Below are 26386 nucleotides of genomic sequence, written 5' to 3'. Positions count from 1 at the left end.
CTCCCAGGGTGATTGACAACTTCCAGGATGATTGGCGGCTGTAGGATGATTGACGACAGCTCCTTGATTGATTGACAACTCCTGGGTGATTGACAGCTCCCAGGGTGATTGACAGCTCCCGGGGTGATTGGCAGCTTTGGGGTGATTGACAACTCCCATGGTAATTGACAGCTGTCGGGGTGATTAGCTCGTGCAAGTTGATTGACAGAAGGTGGGTAGTTGACAGCTGATGGGATGATTGAAAGCTGGTGGGGTGATTGACAGCTGGTGGGATGATTGACAGCTGGCAGGGTGATTGACAACAGATGGGGTGATTGACAGCTGGCAGGGTGATTGACAGCTGGCAGGGTGATTGACAACAGATGGGGTGATTGACAGCTGGCAGGGTGATTGACAACAGATGGGGTGATTGACAGCTGGCAGAATAATTGACAAATGCCTGGGTGATTGACAGCTGGCGGGATGATTGACAGCTGGCTGGGTGATTGACAGCTGGCGGCGTGATTGACAGCTGGTTGGGTGATTGACAGCTGGCGGGGTGATTGACAGCTGGCTGGGTGATTGACAGCTGGTTGGGTGATTGACAGCTGGCGGAGTGATTGACAGCTGGCGGGGTGATTGACCGCTGGCTGGGTGATTGACAGCTGGCGGGGTGATTGACCGCTGGCTGGGTGATTGACAGCTGGCGGGGTGATTGACTGCTGGGGGGTGATTGACAGACGGGGTGATTGACCGCTGGGGGGTGATTGACCGCTGGCGGGGTGATTGACAGACGGGGTGATTGACCGCTGGGGGGTGATTGACAGCTGGCGGGGTGATTGACAGCTGGCTGGGTGATTGACAGCTGGCGGGTTTGCGCGAGCCGGGACGGCCAGTCTCGGGTTCGATCTGCGAGGACTGGGCCGAGTTCTCGCGATAGCGGGGCCGCCGAGTGACATGCGCACTGAGGGTTTCGGCCGCCATAGAGCCGGGCTGGTATTTTTCAACAGATTTTTTATTTGATATTAAAAACAGTTTCATGGTCGAAGATCCCGCCGCCTCTCTGCTGAAGGGGTCGGATCGACCCGAATCATCGGCCGGAGACCCTGCCTAATTGAGACGTTTAATTATAGCTCGGTGTTTTATCGGAACCTCCACCCCCCCCCCCTCTTCTTTTTCTCTCCTCCCCTGTAAGTGAGTCCTATGTGAAAGAAGCCAGCCGCCAACATGTCAAACCTGGGCAAAGCTGGGACGAAGAAAGACACCAAGATGAGGATACGAGCGTTTCCCGTAAGTAAGGACCCCGGCAGCGGCTATTTAGTAGCGAGGGAGCCAAAGAAAAAGCCCCGCCGCGCACAGGCAGAGGCTGCGAATGTTCCAAATCGAGGGCCCGGGCTTCTGCGGATGTCAACACAGGAGCAGGCCCCTTATCGTTTGATTAATATTCATGGTGCTCCGTGGAAGCCAAACGGAGGCTCTTTAGTCCTTGACTGTTTGCTGCGATGCCCTCCCTCCCCGTTGTGCAGCACGAAACCGTCTCTCTTTTTTTTGGATAATTTTGTCATCCTTTGATTTACTTGTTCTATCCTTCACCTTCAACCACCCCCCCCCCCCCCCCCTTTCCAAAAAAGAGAGGCCCTTGTACATGACAGATTTCTGGGACAATAGGATATTGTCGGTTCTGAAATGACGTTGAAACACAAGGAAATAAGTTACAAGGCGCGGCTTTAATTTTCTGAAACAATTTCACAACTCTGGGATATTTTCTATTTGCTTATGAAGGTGGCGGGGTGGGAGTGTGGAGGGTTACCAATTTGCTGTTTTCAGTCCAGTAGAAACGCTTCTAACTCCAACGGATCATCTGTAACACAGATCGGTTCGCTGAATACGTCAACTTGTTGTTACACATGGGAATTTAAGTTATAATTTAGATTCTCGTGTAAGAATTGAAATGGCAAGATATTTGTGAGCGAGACTAATGCACCCTTCACCCCCAGGCGAGGATATTTGGTCCTCAGTGCTTTGCACTATGAACTAGTTGAAAGGTGCGATGAATGTGTCTTTCTCCTTTGGAATTGTCGTCTGTAAGTTAGAAACTGCAATAGACATGTCCGAATCATTTCCAACAGCTTTGTTATGTTGTAAAATATTTCGTAGATTCCAGTTATCATTGAAAGATTTTGTGTTTTGACAGCTCATTCCTACTTGAAAATATTTTACAATTAATGCATTTTAAACGGTACAGATTATCCAGCGGGTTTATTCATGACCTAAGCACAAATTGATTTGAAATCATGCAGTTTTTGCCTTTGACTTGAATAAATAAATAACAATTGAATATGCAAAATAACATTTGTACACAGGAACAGTTCCTTGTTCTGCTTATGTAGACATTGCAGTTGAGGTTCCATTCACTTAGATAAAGTTCTACACACAGTTTACTTTGATACAGTAACTCTTTAAGGGACTGCCTTTTAATTTATCCCTTAATTTGTTGATTTATATGATTACCCAAAAGAAACCCAAGCTTACTGTGTGACGTCTGTTTACAGCAGCAAGTTTACCAGTGGAATATGATCTTTGGAAGTAATTTGCGTTGAATGTTAGTCATGTTGCTTTGGTCACAATTTCTGTAATATTTTGACACTGCTGGTCTTGCGTACTCTTTGAAATTGTTGCAGTGTTTGATGAATGCTTTTTGTGTGTTGTGCCTTGTCAAATATATTTTAACTTTTACTAAAGTAGACCTAAACATTACCAGCCAAATATTGATTGGACTTTTCTCAGAAAATTCTGCTAAGCTAACTGAAGTTATGTCTTAACCCAAATAGTGTAAAAGATCATTTGGATGATTAAAAGGGTTGAATGGTGTGATATATTGCCAATGAAAACTACTTGTATTCCTTTGCCATTTGTTCTAGAGAAGTTTTGCTTTGTAGGTGTTACTATTCCTGCTGAAAAGTTGCACAGTAAAGCTAAGCTGATTGATATTTAGTTGACAGACATTTATGAAAATGGACAACAGTGACATTGGACAGGGAGTCCATTCATTGAGCTTTGCGCAATTGCCAGCAGGTGCTTCCCATAGGCTTCCTTTCCGATGTAGTTCAGGATGTCCAAATGAAAATCAGCTTTGTTTAATCGAAGCACAACTGGAAGGTAGGACTAGAAAGTAACTTGAAAAGCAGAAAGGCTTTTTTCTCTTGGCTTTTAATATCTACTGCATTTAAAAAGAATGTACTCATGCTGCACACTTGTCTTCAGATGAGGGTAGTTAGGCCACTTGCCTCAAAGTTTCTACCAGTAAAAGTAACATCACTAAATAATGCTACAATGATAGTTATTTTGAATTATATTGATGTTGCTTTACCTATTCAGTTAGGATGTTTCTAAGTAGTATAGAGGTAGTGTACCTAATCTGCAAAAAGTACAGCTACCTAATTTAGTGTCCGTTATATTTCAAAAATATGGACCTATAGCAGACCATTTGCAATTTCAATGAAACAATTGTTGACCAATTTATATATCAAGAGTTTTCATATTCTGATTTTAATTTGGAACATACATTTGTAATGGGGCAAAAAACTACACTGTTTGAAAATACATATTTGGCTGCACTGATCCACTTTTAAAAGACCAGAATATTCTGTATCTGCAGCAATCTAGTTACCAAGTTCATTCAATTGGACACAGAAGTACTTTTTGTTGATTAAATGAAGAATCTAGAGTAATTAGCTGAATTCTTTATAGTTAGGCTTATTAGCAATTATGTAAAATTATTGAAAGCATTTCAGTTTTCTTATCAGCACTGAGCAGGATGATAACTATGATGCATATAGCTAATAAAATCCATAGCTTCGCTGGTAATGTGTTGACATGCATCAAGTTCTGTTTAACACTCCGACTTCATTCGTGTAAACTCATGAGAATGGAGAGACTATCTGAACAAAGGATATATGTCAGGGATAGTGCTTCGCTGATTATTACTAGTTCTATCATTAAAAGTCAAAAGCTTGAATTTCTGCTGTAGCTGAGTTGTTGAATAATGCACAAAATGTCATCTTCAGTATGAGGGTGGATTAAGGGGAACCAGTAGACATGACCTATTTGGATTTCCAAAAGGCTTTCAATAAGGTGCCACATAAAAGGTTACTACACAAGTTCATGGTGTTAGGGCTAATATATTTGCATGGATAAAAGATTGGCTGTCTGAAGGAAGAAAAAGAGTTGGGGTACATGGTTATTTTCAGGTTGACAAACTATAACTAGTGAAGCACTACAGAAATCCGTGCTGAGGCCTCAACTATTTACAATCTATATTAATGACTTGGGAGAAGGGACTGATGGTATTGTAGCCAGATTTGCTGATAATACGAAGGTAGTTAGTAAAGCATGCTATAAGGACGACACTGAGTCTGCCAAAGGATATAAATAGGTTAAGTGAACAGGCAAAAATTTGGCTGATGGAATATGGTTTGGGAAAATGTGTGTTTGACCACTTTAGTGGGAAAAATAAATAAACAGAATATTACTAAAATGGAAGAAACTGCAGAATGCTGTGGTACAGAGGGATCTGACTGTTCTTGACATGAATCACAAAACGTTGACGTGCAGGTTCAGCCAGTAATTAGGAAGCCAAATGGAATGTTTCCTTTATTACAAGGGAGATAAAGTATAAAAGTAGGGAAGTCTTGTTGCAATCGCGCAGGGCATTGGTGAGACTGCACTTGGAGTTCTGTACACAGTTTTTGCCTCCTTACTTAAGGTTCAGTACACTTGCATTTGAAGCAGTTCTGAAAGTTCACTCGCTGATTTCTGGAATCAAAGGATTTTTTTTGAAGAAAGTTGAACTTGTTGGGCCGATACTCATTGGAGTTTGGAAGAATGAGGAACGATCTTATTGAAACTTGTACAATTTGAACGGGCTTGATAGGTTAGATACTGAGAGGATGTTTTCCCTTATGAGAGAATCTAGAACTCGGACACTAGCAGGCTGTAACTAGTGGTGTTCCACAAAGATTAGTGCTGGGACCTTAGCTATTCACATTTGATATTAATGGCTTGGACAAAGGTACCAAGCAAAAATAAGGGATCTCCCCTTCATGTCTCATTAGCAGTAGAAGGCACAAATTGCACACCAGTAATGGAGGATAGCTGAGAGGCTAACAAGAGTGAGGAACTTAAGCTAATTAATATCAGTAAAGAACAATTACTGGAAAAACTTAAGCGATTAAAAGCTGACATATTCCAAGGATCTAATGGTGTACATTCTTAGGTTTAAAAATAAAGCAACTGCCGAGAGTGTGGATATAATTTTCCAAAATTTGCTAGAATGTCCCAGTGAATTGGAAGTTAGCAAATTAAACTTTGTTATTCAAGAAAGGGGGAAGAGGGAAAACAGGGAACTACAGGCTCATTAGCCCGACTTCAATTAGTTGTGGAGAGGATGTTTCGTCTTGTGGGAGAATCTCGAATTGGGGGTCATTGTTTAAAAATAAAGGGTTGCACGTTTAAAATGGCGAGGCGAAATTGTGAGTCTCTAGAACTCTTCCTGAAAAGGTGGAAGCAGAGTCTTTGAATATTTTTAAGGCAGAGGTGAATAGATTCTTGATAAGAATGGGAGTGATAGGTTATTGGGGGTAAATGAGATGCAAATTTGATGTTGCTATCAGATTAGCCATGATCTTAATAAATTGCAGAGCAGGCTCAAAGGGCCAAATGGTCTACTCTTGCTCCTTGTTCCTATGCTTGTATGAAAGTGTTAGAATCTATTATTAAGAGAGTCTGAACCATCCACTTTGAAAATTATTGTATGCCAGGAAAAGTCCCAGGTTTTACTGAGGAGCAATCTGGTTTGCCAAATGTATTCAAGTTTTTTTGAGGATGTAGCTAGCAGGGTAGATAAAGGGGAACCGGTGGATGTTGTGTATTTGGAACAGACAGTTGATAAAATGCCTCAAAAAAGGTTAGTACACAAGATGACAGCCCATGGATTTGAGGGTAATATTTGCATGGATGGGAGATTAGCCAAAGGGTTAGAAGGAGAGAGTAGGTATAAACAGGACAAAGTTAGCAGGCTGTAGCTAGTGGAGTACCACAAAGATCAGTGCTGGGACTGTAGCTATTTAAATTTATATTAACGGCTCGGACAACGATACCTACAGTAATGTATCTAAGTTTGCTGACAATGTAAAAAGCTTAGTGGGAATGTAAGTTCTGAGGAGAGCATGGTTATCTTGCAAAGATATGTAGCTAGAATTAGCAAGGTAGCTGATGTAGTAAAATATGGGAAGTGTTGAGTTCGCTTTAGTCATTAGAATAGGAAATAATTTTTTAAAAGGTGGGAGTCTTAAATATTGATGCTCTGAAAGGCATGTGTGTACTCCTATTGTAAGGGAATTGGAGTACAAAAAAATAAGAAAGCCTTGCTACAGTTGTAGAGCTTTTTGGGGAAGACCCCACCTGGAGTACTGTGCACACTTGACCACTATATCTAAGGAAGGATATATTTGCATTGGAGGTGGTATAGTGAAAGTTCACTAGATTGGTTCCTGGGATGAGCAGCTTGTCCCATGATACACTAAGCAAATTATTCCTGTACTGTCTGGAATTTCAAAGAACAGGAGGTGACTTCATTGAAACTTGCAGGATTCAAGTCCCACATCTAGGACCTGATGGAAGGTGTGTTCATAATGTGGCCAAACTGGTTGAATATTGACCTACATATCCCTCAAATGTTGTGGCAAGAGTGGGAGAGATTCCTAGTCATCCATATGATGAAAGGTATGTTGGAGCCTCTACTAACACAATTCATATCTCCAGACTGCAACATGCTTGCAAAAGTGTCTGCCTCCTTACCTTACCTGTAGTGATGGTCACGGCATTGTGGGTCAGACCTGCCTTTGGGCAGAGAACTGAAGAAATGTTCCCCACCAAAGAACATCTAAACATTTTTGATCACTTCTCTTCAGATAGTCCTTGAACAATGGCCTTGAGGAACAAGCCATTACCAGTCAGCTATGGCAAGGGCCATTAGACCTTCTCATTCCGATCTTTTTATTGAGTGAAGGAGACTGGTTTTGCTGAGATCAGTTTGTTGTTACTTGTTCTTCATTTGACCTAGGATGGATATTGTAATACCAATTTTGGGACTATTTATTTCTAAGTAATTGTGAACTGGACTTTCTCAACCTTTCTGGGATTCACTTGTGACATTTTTTGGTAATATTACTTTATTCCACCAATTGTAATTTGTCAAGCATAGCTTCACAACTGCTTAGATGATTTCTGTTTCTGCATCCACGACCCATTTTTCAAAGGAATTTTCTCCTCTATAGTTTGGTTTGTAAGTCTTGTCAATAGTACATGGTTTAATACCAAAAAAACTTGCTACCACAACTAATATTTATATAGTACCGCTAATGTAATAGAACTCCCCAAGGTACTTAACGGAGCATTATAAAACAACATTTGACACTGAATCGCATAAGGCAAAATGAGGGTAGAAGGATAAAAGCTTGTTCAGAGTAGATTTTATGGAGTATCTTGAAGGAGGAAAGAGAGAAGGGGAGAGGTGTATGGAGGGGATTCCAGAAATTGGGACCTTGCAGCTGAAGACACGATCAGTGGTAGAGCAATTGAAATTGGGGATGTTGCGAGGCTGGAATTAGAGGTATGTCAATACCTTAGAAAGCTTTTGAGCTGGAGGATGGCACAGTGGTTAGCACTGCTGCTTCACAGAGCCAGGGACCCGGGTTTGATTCCCAGCTTGGGTCACTGTCTGTGTGGAGTTTGCACATTTTCCCCCTGGATTTCTTCCAGGTGCACCGGTATCTTCCCACAGTCCAAAGATGTACAGGTTAGGTGGATTGGCCATGCTAAATTTCCCTTGAAAATTGAATGCTGGCTAACTCACTTTTCCATTTTCCAGGAGAGATGATTTCCATGATGGCATAGGTGTGTAGAGATGAATTAAGTCTTGTGGGGAATGGTATAGAACTTCAAAGCATACATAATTGAAGGAAATTTCTGGCCGTCCAGTACTGGAGATCAGGAAAATACTCTAATCATTTGGCAACTGTGGAGAAGTTGATAGAGGTGATGGTGAGGCACAATTAGGCGTCATCCACATACAAAAGATACCAAACATGCAATGTTGCATCAAGTTTTATGTGGAACAACTTAGATTGCTATTTTTATTTTACTTCAATGATGCCCAATATTTATCCATGCTTAATTATATACAAAAAGTCTTGGGTAGGACATGCATTTCCTGTGGCCATAATTTATGGTCATACTTTTGAGTAACATTATAAATAGTTGCATCAACATTTCTATTCAGATTTACTAAGTCAACATTCAACATATATTTGCATTCTCTTACCATGAGTTCATTCTGCTTCCCAATATATTTTCCAGCTCTGTCCTCATCTTTTATGTCGAACTTGTACTTGTCAACTAACCATAAGTAATGCCATGGTCAATTTGCTGGTCTTCTATGAAAAACATGGGCCAAGATTTTTTGATCATATTCTTGCATATGTAATTTTTTTGCTTTAAAACAAAAGCAATTTCATTAAATGTTCAGTAGTTCTGAGCCTGAAACTTGTATACATATTCCATAGTATCCTCACCAACAGTAATTAAACTCTGACATGAGGCTGTATCTATTCACAGGTTCAACTTTCTGACCTTAAGGCATGCCTGTCTGAGCTGTTGGATTCTCACGTCAAAGCTCATGAGAGGACCTGATGGTAGGCTATAGCAACTGGAAGCTCTGCAAGGGTTAATTTAGTTAATGACACTTAAATGCACACATTATAAATAACAGCCTGATATATAAAGAGTAACAAATCATGGGCCATCCTTAACTGACTCCTCGTGTCAACAGCAGTTCATCTCGCCCTGGCTCATGAAGGCCAAACACTGATTTCAACTGCAGTTGCTTTTAGTTTGCAATGAAACTGACAGTAGTTGTAATTGCTTTTACTTGCTTTTCATGAGAAATGGGACTGGCTTTGGACCCTGTTGTGTGCTGCAGCCGTGAAGAATGCAGGTTCCCCGTGACAGAAGAAGAAAATGTTGCACGTCTGGTGTTTTAACATTTCAGTCCTTATAAAACAGGTGATCATCTGCCTTATCACGTGTGTGGCACTGGGGATAATACGAACTATATGAAGCAGTCTGTCCCCTACATGCAAGACCTGAATGATGTTCAATTTTAGGTTGATAAATTGCAAGTAACATTTATACTAGGCAACATTTATACTACTACATTTATGCAAGTATCAGTCAACGACCATCTTCAATAAGGGAGGAGGCACAGTGGTAGAGTGGTTAGCACTGCAGCCTCTCAATGTCAGGGACCTGGGTTCAATTCCAGTCTTGGGTGACTGTGTAGAGTTTGCATGTTCTTCCTGTGTCTGCGTAGGTTTCCTTGAGTGCTCCGGTTTCTTCCCATAGTACAAAGATGTGTGGGTTGGGGGGATCGGCCATGCTAAATTGCCCCTCAGTATCCCAGATGTGTAGGTTAGGGGGATTAACGGAGTAAATGTATGGGGTTATGGAGATTATGTGAGGGATGGGTCTGGGTAAGATCCTCTGTTGGAGAGTCGGTGCAGACTCGATCATTGTCTCCTGCACTGTAGAGATTCTATGAATCTAGAATTTGATCACCTTCCATTGACTTTCAACAACATTTTTATTATTGAATTCTCCACAAGCAACATTGTGGGAAGTCACCATTGACCAGAAATTTATTTGGACCAGCCACATAAAACTGCTGGCTATGCTATGTGACTGACTCATCCCCACCAAAGTAAAAAGTTTATTTATTAGTCACAAGTAGGCTTACATTAACACTGCAATGAAGTTACTGTGAAAATTCCCTAAGGTGATGAAATACTGAACACTTATCTAGTCGAGTATAATTGCAACAGCACTGAAGAAGCTCAACACCATCCAAAACAAAGTAACCTGTTTGATCAGCATCCCATCCGCCACCTAAATATTCTCCCCCTCTTGCACCATGGTTGCATTAAGTACTATCTACAAGTTGCATTGCAGCAAGTGGCTAAGGCTCCTTTAACATCTACCATAGCTATTACCTCTCAAAACCTAGAAGAACAAGGGCTGCAGGCACATGGAAACCCTACTCTCTTCCAAGTCACACATCATTCCAACCTGGAATTATATTGCTGGTTCAGAATTCTGGAGGGTATTATCTATCAGCACTATTGGTGTACCTACACCCCAAGGACTGCAGCAGTTCAATAAAATGATGTGCTGTCATCTCATGAAGGAAAATTGAGGATGGGGCCAGAGACTCCCACACACCATGCACAAAAATTCTAATTCAAGTAAACCAAACTTGTAAGGTTCCATTGACAAATAAGAAATAGGCGTATCGGTATTAAAAAGAGTGGCACTGCACATATACAATAATTATAAACTCTGGCATGCAAAATACATGTTTCCCTCATACACTAAAAAGTATTGTCCATTCATAAAATATCATTGTTTCCCAGCCCAATGAAAAGAATCAAGACTGTGTACAAAAATCCAAACTCTCAAGCACATGCATACGATGCCTGCTATCCCCACTGTCCTCCACTCGTTTCTAATCTCTGAAACCTATCTTTTTCTAATCCTTAAGCGAAGAAAACTTGAAAAAAAATGCATCAGCCATAGCTATTTCAAATTTTCTGCTCCAAGAAAAATAGACTAATTGGAAATTATATTTTTTTAATACTTCAGGAGTTGAAAGAGTTGTTAATTCGATCTCAACGAGGTTGATCAAACTGAGACACCTCTGGCAAGATACAGACAGCTTTAGACGATACAAAGATTTTGCCCATCTTGTCCTAGAATATGCTCAATCTGCTCCCCTACGCCACCCGTGGATCAAGAGGATGTAGATAATCCAATATCAAGCAGTGTGGGATCATGCATTTATAATGTACTGCATTGCATCTGGGAATTCCAAACAATGTAAGAAATGGTTTTGAGACTGTTAGAAATATTTGAACAAGGCAAGGACTAATCCATCACTTTGCAGATAGAGGAAGAAGGACAGACCTGGTATATTTGCAACATTACAGTTTGCAAACCAATAGCAGATCATAGGGTGTAGCAACTGGGAGCTCTGGAAGGGTTAATTTAGTTCGTGACACTTAAGTGCACACATTATAAGTATGACACTAAAGTGCTCTGCAGCAACATCCAGACTATCACTAAGCTGACTGCTCGCTGCGAGGTCATCGAGCACATCTCTGGGCTGATCTGTGAGAGGTTCGCAGGGTCCTGAAAGTTTTCCTGTAAAATGTCATCAGGGACTCGGTGACCTACACCAGAAACGCCAAGCGCAAAATGGTGACGGCCACGGATGGGTGTACACACTGAAGCATCATGGAAGGACTCAGTATGGCTTCCATGGTTGAAAATAGTTTTAAGGAAGATTGTGCCTTTAGACTGCCTAACAAGAACAGTAATTTTCCTTCAAACAACAGAGCTCTTCTCCAAACAGTTTTAAATCTAACTGCTTAGGGAATGAAGGGAACTGTTCCACACTAAGCATTTAAAATTTACCTTGAAATTAGCTTAAACAGTATTCAAAAAAATCAAGGGTCTTTCTTAACCGTCCTTGACTATCAAGTCCTGGGGTGGAACTTGAACCAGGAGCTTCTGGCTTAGGCTGGGATACTACCCTCTGCACCCCAAGACCTCAAAGTATTTATCCTACTGAAACTCAAACGGTTGTCAAATACAAGTTTGTCCAGGATTCATGAAAATCATAGTGTTATCTTTTAGATGATAACTACTGCATTTGGAAGAGGGGTCCTTCAACCAAAACGGTTTTGAGACCCACTGTATTAGAATATATGTTTTAAACAATTAACTGTTGCACGGATATGAAATTTGAAGAATTGTGTAACTCTTTGAAAAGGCAACAGTAAACATAAGTTTATGGAGGGAGGGCATTCTCTTGGCATCCTCGATTTCAGTTGGAAATGGAACGGAGTGGGGAGGTAATGTAAGGGTGAATCCTGAATATTAGTTTTCAGCTGGTAAACGTACTGTAATTACTGCATGGATTGTAACCAAATGGATATTGATCTCTTATTTGATATGTCATGTATGTAATATATTTTTGCAGCTGACAACCTAATTTTTAGATTCTGGGTGACTGCCAAAACACTTGACATCTGAGAGCACATGCTGCTGCTCTTCATATTTGAGTTTGCTGGAAATGAACCAAACATATTGTTTTCCTGTATAACCACCAGCAGTCAGCATTTTAAATTTGTTTTGGCGATATAATACAATTTCAACGCAACGCATCTGTTTCAATGGCTTGGATTTTGCAGTCAGTGGCAGAGTGATGGTGCATGCCACAGGCCTTGAACGCTGCTCACAAAGATCCAGTGGTGTGGTGTGAGTTTCTCCTTTCAGATCATAACATAGAATCCCTACAGTGCAGAAAGAGATCATTCGGCCCATATATTTACCCTAAGTTAGTAGCCCTGATACTAAGGGGCAATTTAGCATGGCCAATCCACCTACCCGCAAATCTCTTTCCTAATGCCAGTTTAAATCTGGCACCAAATCAAGGAGATCTTCCGACATCCAGCAATAGTAATGTAATCTAGCATGGTAAACAACCAGTCATGTTGAAGTATTGTTATAGAGAGCGAACCAAGAAAAATAAGGCACTGAACTCTTAACTTTTAAAATATTCCAGAGAGCAAAATCGATGATTGGGGTGTACACACATGGGAGAAGTTGAAATATCATGACATTAAAATAAATCATAATGGAGAAACTTGACATTCCGCCAATATTTAGTTTTTAATTACACCTTATTCAGCAAGGTGTAACTTCTTCAAGGGCATGAAAATTGCAGCTATGAGGAGAGATTGGATTAGCTAGGGTTATTTTGCTTATAACAGAGGAGGCTAAGAGTCACCTAATTGAGCTGTATAAAATTGAGGGGCCTAGACAGGGTATACAGGGAAAACTTGTTTCCCCTAGCTGAGGGCTCAGTTGCCAGGAGGCACAAATTTAAGGTGATTTGTAGAAGGATTAGAGGGTGCATGAGAAAAACTTTTTCTCCCAGAAGGCCATGGGTGTCTGAAATTTACTGCCTTAATTGATGGTTGAGGCTGAAATGCTCAACTCATCTGCATCTGAAGTGCTGTAACCAGCAAGACAATGGACTAGGCACTGGAAAAAGGGATTAAAATGAGTAGCTAATTTTCTTTGTCTCTTTTTGACCAGCGCAGACAAGATGGGTTGAATGGCCTCTTTCTGCACCATAACATTTCTACGGTTCCATGGATTTTTTTTACAGTGATAACAATAGTATATAAGAACAAGTTTTTGACAGTTTGGTGATTTCTATTGCAGTCTCTTTGGGGACTTCAATGTTGCACACAATAGAGAGCATGGAATCACTGACACAAATTTTGCATTTTAGTATCTAACAGAGCATATACAACTTCCAGAAGATGTTTGCAGTTTGAGGAGTGTTGACAGCTAACATGGATGGTCTTATTGTCATTACTTTTGCAAAGTTCGGGCTAATATAATTGACTTCTTATTTTATCAGAGTAAAAATCTTTGATTTTTGAAGCTTAGTTGGCCCTTATCACTTCTCAGTTTTGTGATATTGACTGTAATTCAAATAGAGTTGATGAAAAAGTAGTGAAAAATACACTTTGTATGTATTATTGTTTACATGTATTAGATAATCTGCCAAGAATTCTTTTCTGTGTAGAGTTTCTAGCTTAGTTTTTAAATTTGCATTTAAGCTATTTTTCAAGCACTGTTTTTGATTCCTTTTTGACAACTTTCTCTTCTCCCTTGCCTGAAGAGACTTGATCATTGCTTGAGGTTAGTTTCAGAGGCACCAGTCACATTGTGGCGCTTCTTAAGTGACAAAGTTATAACCACATTTCACCACCAGCAGATACTGTTGGATGGCAATCAGGAAACTTCAATAACTTTCCTTCCCTATCCTAGGAGTGTTTAATTCCAATTCTTCTGAGATGTAGGCCAACATTCTTTTTATGGTTACTTTTTGTACCTGTACCCTGGTTTCTAGTGATTTGCCTACATGGACACCTAATTCCCTTTGCTTTGTCAGTGCTTTCAATTCCTTGTCATTAGGTCCAAAATGGATGACCTCTCATTTCCTTGCACTCCATCTACCATAGTTTTCCCCACTCACTTTGTCTACGTACCTTCCTCATTTCCTGGTCCTATCCCCACCATTTAGTATGTCTCTTAACTTGGCATCAAACTTTGAAATATAAGTTCATTCCTTCAACAATGTCAATAGCATAGTGAAAAGCTGAGGTTCCTCTACAGATTTCTGAGAAGCACCATTTGTCGTATTCTGCAATAGGAGAATGAACCCTGTATACTTGGTCTCTCATCACTCGACCAATCTTTTAAACTTATGCAGGAGGGTTACCTCTGATCTACTACACTTTCATTTTTACTAATAACCTCTTGCGCAGAACCGTAATAAAATCCTCCTGGAAGTCCATATATACATTCTCCATAGATGCTCTCCAATCCACCATGCTAATAATTTCTTTTTAAAAAATACATTCAGATATATTAATCATGACATACCCTTCATAAATCCATGCTGACTCTCATTCATCAACTGATCTCTATCTAAGGAACATAGTTGCTGATTAGATTTCAGTAATCTAATTGATCACCACCAACCCACAATTGGTGTTAAATGGACAGGCCTGTAGTTGCATAGTTTCTTCCCGTCTCCCTTTTTAAACGCTGAAGTGACATTTTCAACTTTTGAATGCAAAGGCCCAGTTCTTGAATCTAGATAACATTGGGAAATAGTGAAAAAATATTTCAATTTCCTCACCTTGGCTTAATATCCTGAGGTGGAGACATTTGTCTACATTAAATTCCATTATTTTCTCTCTCCATTTTTCGAAAATCTCAAATCCACTGATTGTATTTAGGCTGCTTTGCATGCCAGGTATTCTGTCTTTTAATTTAAATCAAATGCAGCACATGCATCAAATATATTGTCTTGACATATGACATGCGAACAAGGGGAAGGTGTATGCATTCAGCTCCTTGAGTCTGCTCCACCATTGAATAAGATCATGGCTGATGTCTCAGTAATTTCAAATCTGCACCCTGCCTATCCCCGATAACCTATGTTAACTTTGTTTACCAAGAATCTATCCACATCTACCGTAATAATATATGAAGACTCTGTTTCCACCATCTTTTCAGGAAGAGAGTTCCACATTTTACCTCATTTCTGTTTTAAATGGGTGAACTATTTTTTTAAACAGTGACCCCTGGTTTTAGATTCTCCCACAAGTGGAAACATCCTCTCCACACCTACCCTGTCAAGACCCCTCAGGATCTGATATGTTTCAATCAAGGCACCTCTTACTCTTCTAAACTCCACAGATACACGCCTAGCCATTCTCTGAACTGCTTCCAATGCATTTACATTCTTGCCTGCATCCATCTTGAAAAACCCCACATTTCCCTCTACCATTCTCTCGATATATGTAAAAAACTTTTAATATTATCATTGATGTCCCTTGTAAGTTTTTAATACAGAAGTATGCTACTGTTTGTTTTACAAATATCCCAACCTGCTGGATTTCATTATCTGTTCTGGAAGTCTGTTCATTTTGTTTGCTGCTATCTTATTGTACTTGTTGACTGTGGTTGCTTAATTGCACAAGTGGAGCCTTTGCCTTTTAGGAGTATGTACTGGATTTATGTTGTTACAAATACTACTAAAAATACTTTTCACTCTTTGTGGATTTATCGTTAACACCAGCTTACTGTGCTCAAGTTACTTCTTATCCCCTTCAATGTTTGCCTAACTTAAATTTAAAACCTTAGTTTCATGAAGGGAGAATTGCAAACTAATAAGTTCAATAATATCACGTTCAGTTTGTGCAAGATGCTGCCTTACTCCGATTATTATCTAATTCTGGCTAGTTGCTCATTTAAGTCTAGTATGGCCTGTTCCCTCATCAGTTCTAAAAGTATTGGTCTTGAAAACTGTCCCAATACAATGGATTTCCACTTAAACTGTTTCACCTCTCCCCAGTCTGTGAGAAAATTGAAAAAAAAAGTCATAACCACTTTCTTTGCTGAATGCTGTATGATCTCTTTATAGATTTCCCATCAAATCATTAGCGTTTGGAACTATTAATTACAACTCCCATCCGTGCCTTGCATCCTTTGCTGTTCTTTTACTCTGCACACTGCTTCCACTGCCCGCTCGGCTTTTATTACAAATTCTTCTTTCTACTTGTTTCTCATCAGTTGCTACTCCCTCCTCCAATTTCCAGATTCTTATTAAAGATTCTGTAAGATGGAATATTTTGTTTCCTCAAGTGCTCAAGTTGTAGTCTGATCCCTGTAATGGCCACAATATCATACCCATAAAGTTTACTTTGTGCTTCAAGCTCATAGCTATTGCTTATACTATGTATGTTCACACACAGGCTATTTGTCTGGGTAACTGTCACCACATTGCTGCATATTTGGCCCGCTGATCTCTTTCTCTTTATAAATTAGTGTGGATACTCTTGGATGTTACCCGTCTGATTGTAGGATTCAGTTTCATGCTACATTATGGGCTGTTTAATATCTGCTGTGAACTAGGTTGGAATTGTCTCAATTAATTCCATTTATTGCACATGCAATTTTCATGCATTTGGGATAAAGTCAGACTCATCTCAGAAATGACTTTTAATTCACTCAAGGGCACTTTTCTGAGGATCTGGCAACCAAAACCAGTGATGTGAAGCATGTCTATAAACATTGTACTTGAATACCAGCTTGTAAACTTTTTAATAAAAGTTTTGATTTCTTACTTAAAGTCTCAATTAGAAATTGTGGCATAGTGAGACTTTGTGCCTATATTTGTATAGTCAGGGAGTCAGTTATCTCATTTGGCTGAACAGCTGGTTCGTGATGCAGGAGCGACGCCAACAGCGCAGATTCAGTTCCTGTACTGGCTGAGGTTATTTATGAAGGCCTGCCTTCTCAACCTTGCCCCTTGCCTGAAGTGTGGTGATCCTCAGATTAAATCATCACTCGTCACTTCTCCCCCTCAAAGGGGAGAGCAGCTTATGGCCATCTGGGATTGTGGCGACTTTACCTTTATTTGTATAATTACCGTCCGAACATTGTGAAATTTTATTATTGTTATATAATTCAAATGCTGTTTATTGAACTCTGAGCATTCAGTATGGTGATATTTTCAGCACATTAGTGGTAGAGGTCAGGATGATATCTGATGAGTAGGTAATCTGTAAGTAACTATTTTGGAAGTGGAATCGGAGTAGGGCTCATTAGGTCTTGTTTGGTATGTAATGTAGAATTAATGGTTTTTATAAAACAAAATGCAGTGATTGATTTGGTCAACCAGGATTCATACACATTCAACAAAGGAAGACGTGTGAAAGTTACTTGTTTTTATGGAGTGTTTCCTGTTTTCCTCTTCACTCTATGAGATGCATCACTCCAGCAATTTCTGGCTCATAATTCTACTTCACTTTGTCATTTTTATATCACACAAAATACGGTGGTGAATACCTTGGATAGAGTAACTTGACGTTGCTTAATTTCGTTTGTTTAATTTGAATTTTTTCTAGCATTAAATTATCAGATAAACATTTGGCCTAGTAGTTATGTTATTGAATGTGCAGTTCTTATGAGTTCAAATCAATCATTAAGAAATTGGATTCAATAAATCTAGTAATTTATGGGCAATAAATAACAATGAAAGCTCCTGGATAAAATACCAATTGAAGAGAGACCTGTTGATTTGAGTAAACATTTTAAAGTAAACATTGGGTGAGGTCATTGAAGGTTTAATTACTATTCAGCTACATGTCTGAATCTTAGCTTTGTCTTTTGAGTATGATGGTTAGATCAATTGGGAGGCTGAGTCTGTATTTTCTGTGGCCTATAACTCCCTGGCTCCTATGCATCTGATTAGGGGGTACCCCAAAGATGCACCAGGGAACCCCTCTTGAAAATTCTCAGATAAGAGTTTACCCAGCATATGTCCAGAACCGCTAACTTCCCCTGGACAATTGCTCTCAGAAAATTACCTGACAAAGTGATTTAAATCGCTAATTTCTGAAAGAGTTAAAAGAAACAAAAGCGCTTCTAACTTCAGAATAGCCATGTTAAGTTCTCGGACCAAACCCTACACCAGGGGACATCCTCACCCCATCCCTATCCCCTCCACACCTCATACACTTTGACACTTATCTTCTCCCTGCCCTGTTATTTTCAATAGGATGATTAAACACACCTGCTTTACGGCTGCTACTGCTGTCAAAGAGGGGGCATGTTCAATTTTGCTCTGCTTCTTTTACACATCATAGAACATAGAACATAGAAAAGCTACAGCACAAACAGGCCCTTCGGCCCACAAGTTGCACCGAACATGTCCCTACCTACGAGGCTTACCGATAACCCTCTACCTTACTAACTTCCATGAACCTATCCAAAAGTCTCTTAAAAGACCCTATCGAATCTGACTCCACCACCACTACCGGCAGCCGATTCCACGCACCAACCACCCTCTGAGTGAAAGGCTTACCCCTAACATCTCCTCTGTACCTACTCCCCAGCACCCTAAACCTGTGACCTCTTGTGGCAACCATTTCAGCCCTGGGTAAAAGCCTCTGAGAATCCACTCTATCAATGCCTCTCAACATCTTATACACCTCTATCAGGTCACCTCTCATCCTTCGCTTCTCCAAGGAGAAAAGACCTAGCTCTCTCAACCTATCCTCATAAGGCATGCCACCTAATCCAGGCAACATCCTTGTAAATCTCCTCTGCACCCTTTCTATGGCTTCCACATCCTTTCTGTAATGAGGCGACCAGAACTGGGCACAGTACTCCAGGTGGGGTCTGACCAGGCTCCTATACAGCTGCAGCATTATCTCCCGATTTCTAAACTCAATTCCTCTATTGATGAAGGCCAGTATTCCATACGCCTTCTTAACCACAGCCTCTACCTGCGACGCGCTGCTTTGAGCGTCCTATGAACCCGGACTCCAAAATCCTTCTGATCTTGCACACTGCCAAGCATCTTAGCCTTAATATTATATTCTTTCATCCTATTCGACCTGCCAAAATGAACCACCACACACTTATCTGGGTTGAAGTCCATCTGCCACTTCTCCGCCCAGTCTTGCATCTTATGGGTTAAAGTCACCCATGACAACTACCCTTCGACCTCCACACCTATCCATAATCTGCTTTGCAATTTCCTTCTCCACATCTCTATTACTATTTGGGGGCCTATAGAAAACTCCCAACAACGTGACCGCTCCTTTCCTATTTCTAACTTCAGCCCATATTACCTCAGTCGGCAGATCCCCCTCGAACTGCCTTTCTGCAGCCGTTAAACTATCCTTGATTAACAATGCTACTCCTCCACCTCTTTTACCACCTTCCCTACTCTTACTGAAACATCTATTCCCCGGAACTTCCAACAACCATTCCTGTGTGTTTGGTGCCCCTGATTTCAGAACAACACTTAAATACTAAATATTATCCAAACAAAGTGCCCATCTATTTTTATTGATCAGCACAAGAAATACAATCAAATCATTCTTAAGTTTCAATTTGCCCTCAAGCAGTCAAATCTAAAACTTCCATGGAGCTTCTCTCTCATGTTTGAGCCCATACTCACACGTGGAAACCTCAACTATTACCAGAGTTTAATTTATACATGTCCTTGAATAGGTCTGCATGGGTTCCGATCCTTCAGAGAAAACAATCACAGACTTTTTAACTAACTCTCAAAGCTCATATGCTTGAAGTCAGGCATTAGTTTGATTTCCCTTTTCTTTGCTGACTCTCCAATACCTGGATACCTTTGTTGCGATACAGTGACTCAAACTGTACATAGTACTCCAGGTCAGGCCCAAGTACATGCATACCTGATTATTACCCCCTGCTTTACCCCTAACTATGATGTGGAGATGCCGGCGTTGGGCTGGGGTGAGCACAGTCAGAAGTTGTTATCACTGTTGTTATCACTGCTAGAGTTGTCTGAATCTCACCCAGCCTGAGTCAGGAAGGTCAGGCAAGACGGGCACTTAAGAATTTAAACACAGGTAAGTCAGTACAGAGTGGCAATCCAACACCGATTGCTACTCTGAGGAAGTTATGGCCCATCGAGTCATTATGGCATAGAAAGAGGCCATTTGGCCCATTGATTAATCCAGTCCCATCTGTAGCCTTGCAGGTCTCTTTCCTGCAAATGTTCTTTCAGTTTTTTTTGAAATAATTGATAGCCTTCTCTTCCACCACTCTTGTGGGTTGTGAGTTCTAGGTCATTACCGCTTGGTGCATAAAATGAGTTCTCCCTCACATCCCCCTGCAACTTGCCCAAAACATTAAATCTGTGTCCACTCATCCTTGTACCATCAGCCAATGGGAACAGCTTTTCTTTGCCAACCTACCTCTAACCCTGTCATAATCTTATACACCTTTATCAAATCTCCCTTCAATCTCCTTTGCAACAAGGAGAGCAACCCCAGCTGGTCGTTCGGTTTCATTATATAACTGCCTTTGCTTTTCTTAATAATTGTGAGGAGAAATGTGACAGGAAATATACAGTAGATTCACAGTTTTTATTGTTACAAGTAAATCTGTGTGCTGCTTGCAATATTTTCAGAGGATGTTCTGTTTAGTAAGCATCATGCATCTAAAACATGCACTTTACATGTTTCCCTGTTTTAAGCTGCAATTTTTTGTCATTCATTTACATGCTAATTTACTAGACTGTTATTGACATTGCAATTAACTTTTCACGGAAGGAGGCCATTAAGCCTACGTATCTGTGCCAGTTCTTTGCTAAAGTAATTCACAACTAATTGTACTATCTCATTTTCTCCCCATTGCCATCTATGTTGACTTCAAATATGTATCCACTTTTGCTTTAAAAGGTGCAATGGTCTCTACCTCAACCACTTCCCGTGGCAAAGTATCTTCCGTGGCTGAAATTTTCTAACCATGCTCTTTTGTTGAGTGACATCTTATAATTCCCTTCATCTAATCTTATTATTTATTTTAGTTGACTGTTTTAATGCTAATTTTTTCAGCAAATTTATGTTGGTTGTCTTTTGAATGAAGTAACCTTGTATGATCTTTAAAAATTAGACTTTGCAATCTGTTAGCGAAACGGCTTGACTTAGTAGCTGAATAATGCATGGTGGGTCACATGGCGTAATGCTTTGCTCTGTAAAGTATCAAAATATTCCCTTAACTGTGAACAATTGTATAGGATGTTAAGTTATGACATAAAAAATTATACTTTTCGCGCGCAATTTATTCTTTCATGAGATGAGAGTCGTGCTGGAAGGGATAGCTGTCCATCCTTAATTGCCTCTGAACTGAGTGGTTTGCTAGGCCATTTAAGAGGGTAGTTAAGAGTTTGGAGTAACATGTAGAGCATATTAGGTAAAGGTACCAGATTTCCTTCAGTTGAAGTTATCAGTACACCGGTCTCCCCAGTATCTGTACTTCAAATGTCATGTTCCAACCTTTTTGCACACTATTATCGTCAAAGTATAGGGCCATGACTTTCTACACCAAACAAGAGTTTAAAGCACACTCACCTGCATGGAAAACTTTGTTCAAATCTCTGCTGGCTGGAGCTGCTTGGAGCCTGCAGCAAATGGCCCCAGCACAGTGCAACACTAGCAAGCTCAGGTAGGCCATGCCCCCTTTTCAACTGCTGTAAAGCAGGTAGACCTAAAGGGCTCAGTGAACCTGAAAGGCCAGGGACAAGGTAAGTGGATGGCATTTGGCTGGCTGGGAGGGTTGTGTTGTTAGGGAAAGGGTTGGTGGGGAGAGAGTGGATCGTGTCGAGTCGGGGAGGTGATGGAGGGGGTGCTATTCGGAGTCAGGCCTGAGAGTTGTGGGGGGAAAGGGCAGGGAGCCTCGTGCGGCTGGGGGTTGGGGGGAAAGCCCATGGTGAGAGGTCGGGGAGGGGGGTTTGGGAATATCCTGGGGTTCAGAAGGTGCCCCATGCAGGGCTTGGTCTAGTTGTTTAAAATAGGTAGAAATTAGAAGTGTTTTTATTTGTTCTACATTTTTCAGAGTAACTATTAGCATATCACTAGCAGAACCATCCAAAGTTAGCGATTTAATTTGCCTAGTCAAACGTTCCCAGCACAGTGCAATGGGGAAGTTAGTGCTTCTGGACAATTGCTGGGTAAACCCTTACCATGGAACTTCTGAGAGGGATTCCCCAACATATCTTTGAGGTACCCGCAAGTCCAACACCGGGGAGCCAGGAAGTTATATATAAACGAAAAGGAACTTTGATGCACTCAAAACTGGAGAAAGGATGTCTTCAGCCTTAGTTGACCAATATAAACCCATTGATTACTTAATACCAGTTAAACGTTTAAGCTTTAATGAAATATCTGCTTTAGCAGTAGATTAATGCTTTGTGTTTAGTTCCACATGGAATGATGATCCGATGCTTGAATGGTATTATAATTTTCCAAAACTCACTCAATTGTGGAATTGTTTGAGAAAATTGCAATATCACTCCATAAGTTAAAGTAGAGGGGAGAAAGAAAACAGTTAACTGTAGACTTTTCAATTCTTAATTAGTTTTAGGGAAGGTTACTGGAATCTGTCTTGAGATCAAAGTAACTGACATTAGGTGTCAGGTTTTTGCATCAGAGAGTCAATGTAAATTTGTAAAGCATAGATCACATCTGACTAATTGAGATCATTTGTATGGAGTAAAGGATTGTACATAGGGGATGTATGGACTTCCAGAAGACACTGACTAAGTTTCTACTCAACAAATCATTAGCAAAAATTAAAGTTTACAGATTTGGAGTTAATCTTGAACATGCATTGGAAGTTGTTTGGAACATATTAGACAGAAGATGAGGTAAAGTGAACGTACTCAGATTGGCAGGTCGTGGATCTGTACTGACCCTCAGTCTTTAATCATCTTCATCTGAGAGTTGGATGAAGTTATAGGCAATTGTATATTCAAGTTTGTAGAAGACACTTGAGTTGAGAGGCACACAAGTACAGGAAGTTACAAAGGGACATACAATTTATATGAGTAGTCAAAACAATGATTAATGAACTTCCATGTGGGAAAGCATGATGTTAACTTGAAAGACAACTTGGAATAGTCTGTTGATGGTGAGAAACTCAACCAACAAAAAAGATCTGGATGTTCATACATGTGAATTATTCTAAAGCCAGTGACAAGTACAAAAATAATCATAAAAGCTAATGAAATGTTGGCCTTCATATTGATGGACTGGAAGGCAATGGGGAGGAAATTGTGCTTTGGTTGTACAGAGTCTTGGCTGGACCTCTTTGGAATGCAGTATAGATCCACCAGAATGGTACTGGGACATAAATTATGAGAACATGCTGCAGAAAACTTAGCCTCTATTTCTTTGAGTATAGAAGATTCACAGTGATCCAATCAAGATATTTAAAATAACAAGGAATCGATGGGTTAGCTACAGGGAAACCATTTCTTCTGATGTAAGGAATCCAGAACAGGGGACACAGTTTTAAAATTAATTCAGGAATTATTTTTCCCCCACGCAGAGTAGTAGAAATATGAAACACACCCATGAAACCCCCAAAAGACTGAGGATGTTGGGTTAACTGAAGAGTTCAAGACTTAGATTGATGCATTTTTTTAGGCAACAACAGCAGCTTATGTTTAAATTGTGCCTTTAACATATTGAAACATCCCAAGGTGCTTCACAGAAGAATTAAAAAACCAAGTGTGGCAATAAGTGACATGAGGTATAAACCAAAGATTTGGCCAAAGAGGTACATTTTAATAAGTGTCTTAAGTGAGATAGAGGCAGAGTGATGTAGGACATCAATTCCAGACCATGGGCCCTCGACATCTGACACCATTGGCACTAATGGTGGAATAATTAAGATTGGTGATGCACAAGAAGCCAGAATTAAAGAAGCATAAATATCTTGGAAGGCTGTTGAGTTGCAGGAGATACAGAAATAGGGAGGGACAAGGCCATGGAATGATTTGAAAACAAAGGTGCGAATATTAAAATCATGCCTGGGAGCCAGTGGAAGCTAAGACACAGGTAGCACAATTTTAGATGACCTCAAGTTTACAGAGTAAAGAATGTGAGACTCCAGCCCGGAGAAAAAAGGCGTTGATGAGATGTTTCAGCAGCTGAACTGAGAGAAGGATGAAGTTGAGCAACGTTAGGGAGGTGGAAAAGGGTGGTCTTAGAGATGACGCAAATATATGGTCAGAAGCTCAACTCAGGATTATATGTTGCGGTCACATGACACCATGTTATAGTCCCAACAGGTTTCTTTGAAATCACAAGCTTTTGGAGCAGTGCTCCTTTGCCTGATGCTGCGAAAGCTTGTGATGTCAAATAGACCCGTTTGGCTATAACCTGGTGTCATGTGACCTCTCACCTTGTCCACCCCAGTCCAACACTGGCATCTCCACATCAGGATTATATTTGACGCCAATGTTGCAAACAGGCAGACTTAAATCTCAGTATGTTGCCAGGGAGAGGGATGGAGTTAGGGAAATCAGGATGGAGAGATGCAGTCAGGAGTTAGGAAAGTCATGATGGAGGGATGAAGTCTGAAAACAATGGCTTCCTTCTTCCCAATATTTAACAGGAGAAAATTTCTGCTGATCCAGTTCTGGATGTCAGATAAGTAGTCTGCTAATTTAGCAACAATGGAGGAGTTGCAAGAGGAAATGGTGGTGAGGTGGAGCTGGGTAGCTTACATGTGAAAATGAATGCTGTGCCTTAAGAGGCTTTGTTGCATTTTATGTGCCTCGCTGTGTTCCCAGCTCACCACCTTCCCACCCATGGTAGGGGGGCAAGTGCTGAATTTGACAGCTGGCCTTCCATATATAAATAAATAATTATGGGTCAATTGAGCTCATTCACTAGCCAGTTGATCCTGATAATACATTGCACACACCATAATACAGTTGTGTAACAAAACATAACGTATTTTATTAAATTAAAATATATACTCATTGCTATTTCTTAATCTTAAACTGGACCTTTTGGCTGAACAAAGACCGTCTGTTTGTTATTGTCTGTGAGTCACCAGAACAAAATAAGTTACTTTGGAAATGTCACTCCACATTATTTTTGAGGAGCTACTAACAGATTGCCTGGAGAATGCACAGCCCAACTTCAAAGGGAGCTACATGTAGGCCATTTGTATTTGATAAACCAGGCCTAGTTTACGCAGCAGAGTCATTGTGCCTACGGAGACAATGACTCCCCAAACACCAGACTCTTAACAAGTAGCACCTCTTTCAACCCCTAATGGCTGAGATGTTATCAGCCTGGAACACAGCTGATTTTCAGTCACTGGAAGGCATTGTGGGGAGGTATGGCCTCCTAACATGACCTAACACTTTAGCTTGTTGAACAGGTTGCCTCCCTGGGTATCTGATTAGCAGGCCACACAGGAGGATCAACTGGCCCCATTTACTCTGCCTCTGCTCCAAGTTTTGTACCATTGCCTACAAACTGATTTATCTCTGCGTGGCTATTTCATCTTGTGAAGTCAACATCACCAGAATAGTGAATCTTACACCGATGGTTTTCAGCCTGCCTGATCTCTTTGAAGGAATTCCTCATGGGAATTTGATTCTGGTGTCTTTTTATTTTATTGAGTATGGAGTTGCAGACCCTCCTTTTTATGATTTTGAATTTGTGCAATCAACTGACCTTTTGTGAATTAATCCTACCTTGAATTTGCTGTGAGATTATTAGGAGAAATCAGATTTCACAAAAATGAAAGGAGTTGGGAAATAATGACACTGCTTTTTCAACAAAACAAAACATTTTTATGTTTATGACTGAATGATGAGAGGAAAAATCAGTGCTGTTTCAACTGATTCCATCCCCCACCCCCTTTCTGTACATAACAGCTGGTGTGGGCAGACAAGAGTGGGCTGGTCCCTTTTTTGAAAAAGTTTAAAAGAGCAGAAAGGAAGGTGATGCCTCTGAGAGGCATCTTGCACTTACCTCAATCCAGGATCCATTGGTCTGCCTTCTTGGGATGGATTGCAGTCCTGGCAGTACCTACTATCGAGTTGCTGGTGCTTCTGGAATGGCTGAAGCTGGCAGTGAATCCCCAGTAAGAGGCAGAAGTCACACTGTTAGCCAATTCAGCCTACCTAGAGCATATTATTACTTGTTTAATTCTTTCATGAGATGTGGGCCTTGTTGAGTCGATCAGCATTTATTACCCACCCCTAATTGCCCTTGAGAAGGGGGCGGTGCGTTGTCACCTTGAACTACTAGAGTCCATGTGCAGTAGGTACATCCACAGTGCTGTT

At 40.6% G+C, this 26386-nt stretch overlaps 1 protein-coding gene across 2 annotated transcripts in view; it reads left to right on the top strand.

Moving 5' to 3' along the window:
* The first annotated feature begins 929 nt into the window (after nt 1-929).
* Nucleotides 930-26386, top strand: part of cul3b (cullin 3b) — a 92575-nt gene continuing 67118 nt past the window's right edge. The window contains exon 1 of one of the 2 annotated variants that reach the window (XM_078208951.1): nt 930-1269. In XM_078208951.1, the coding sequence (XP_078065077.1) occupies nt 1207-1269 (63 nt within the window). In that variant the 5' untranslated portion in view covers nt 930-1206. The remainder of the gene's footprint in view (nt 1270-26386) is intronic. The other variant, XM_078208956.1, reaches the window with a different exon arrangement.

This window comes from Mustelus asterias, chromosome 3 (genome assembly GCF_964213995.1).
Source record: "Mustelus asterias chromosome 3, sMusAst1.hap1.1, whole genome shotgun sequence".
Lineage (NCBI taxonomy): Eukaryota > Metazoa > Chordata > Chondrichthyes > Carcharhiniformes > Triakidae > Mustelus > Mustelus asterias.
This window is presented reverse-complemented; position numbering and strand designations above follow the sequence as displayed.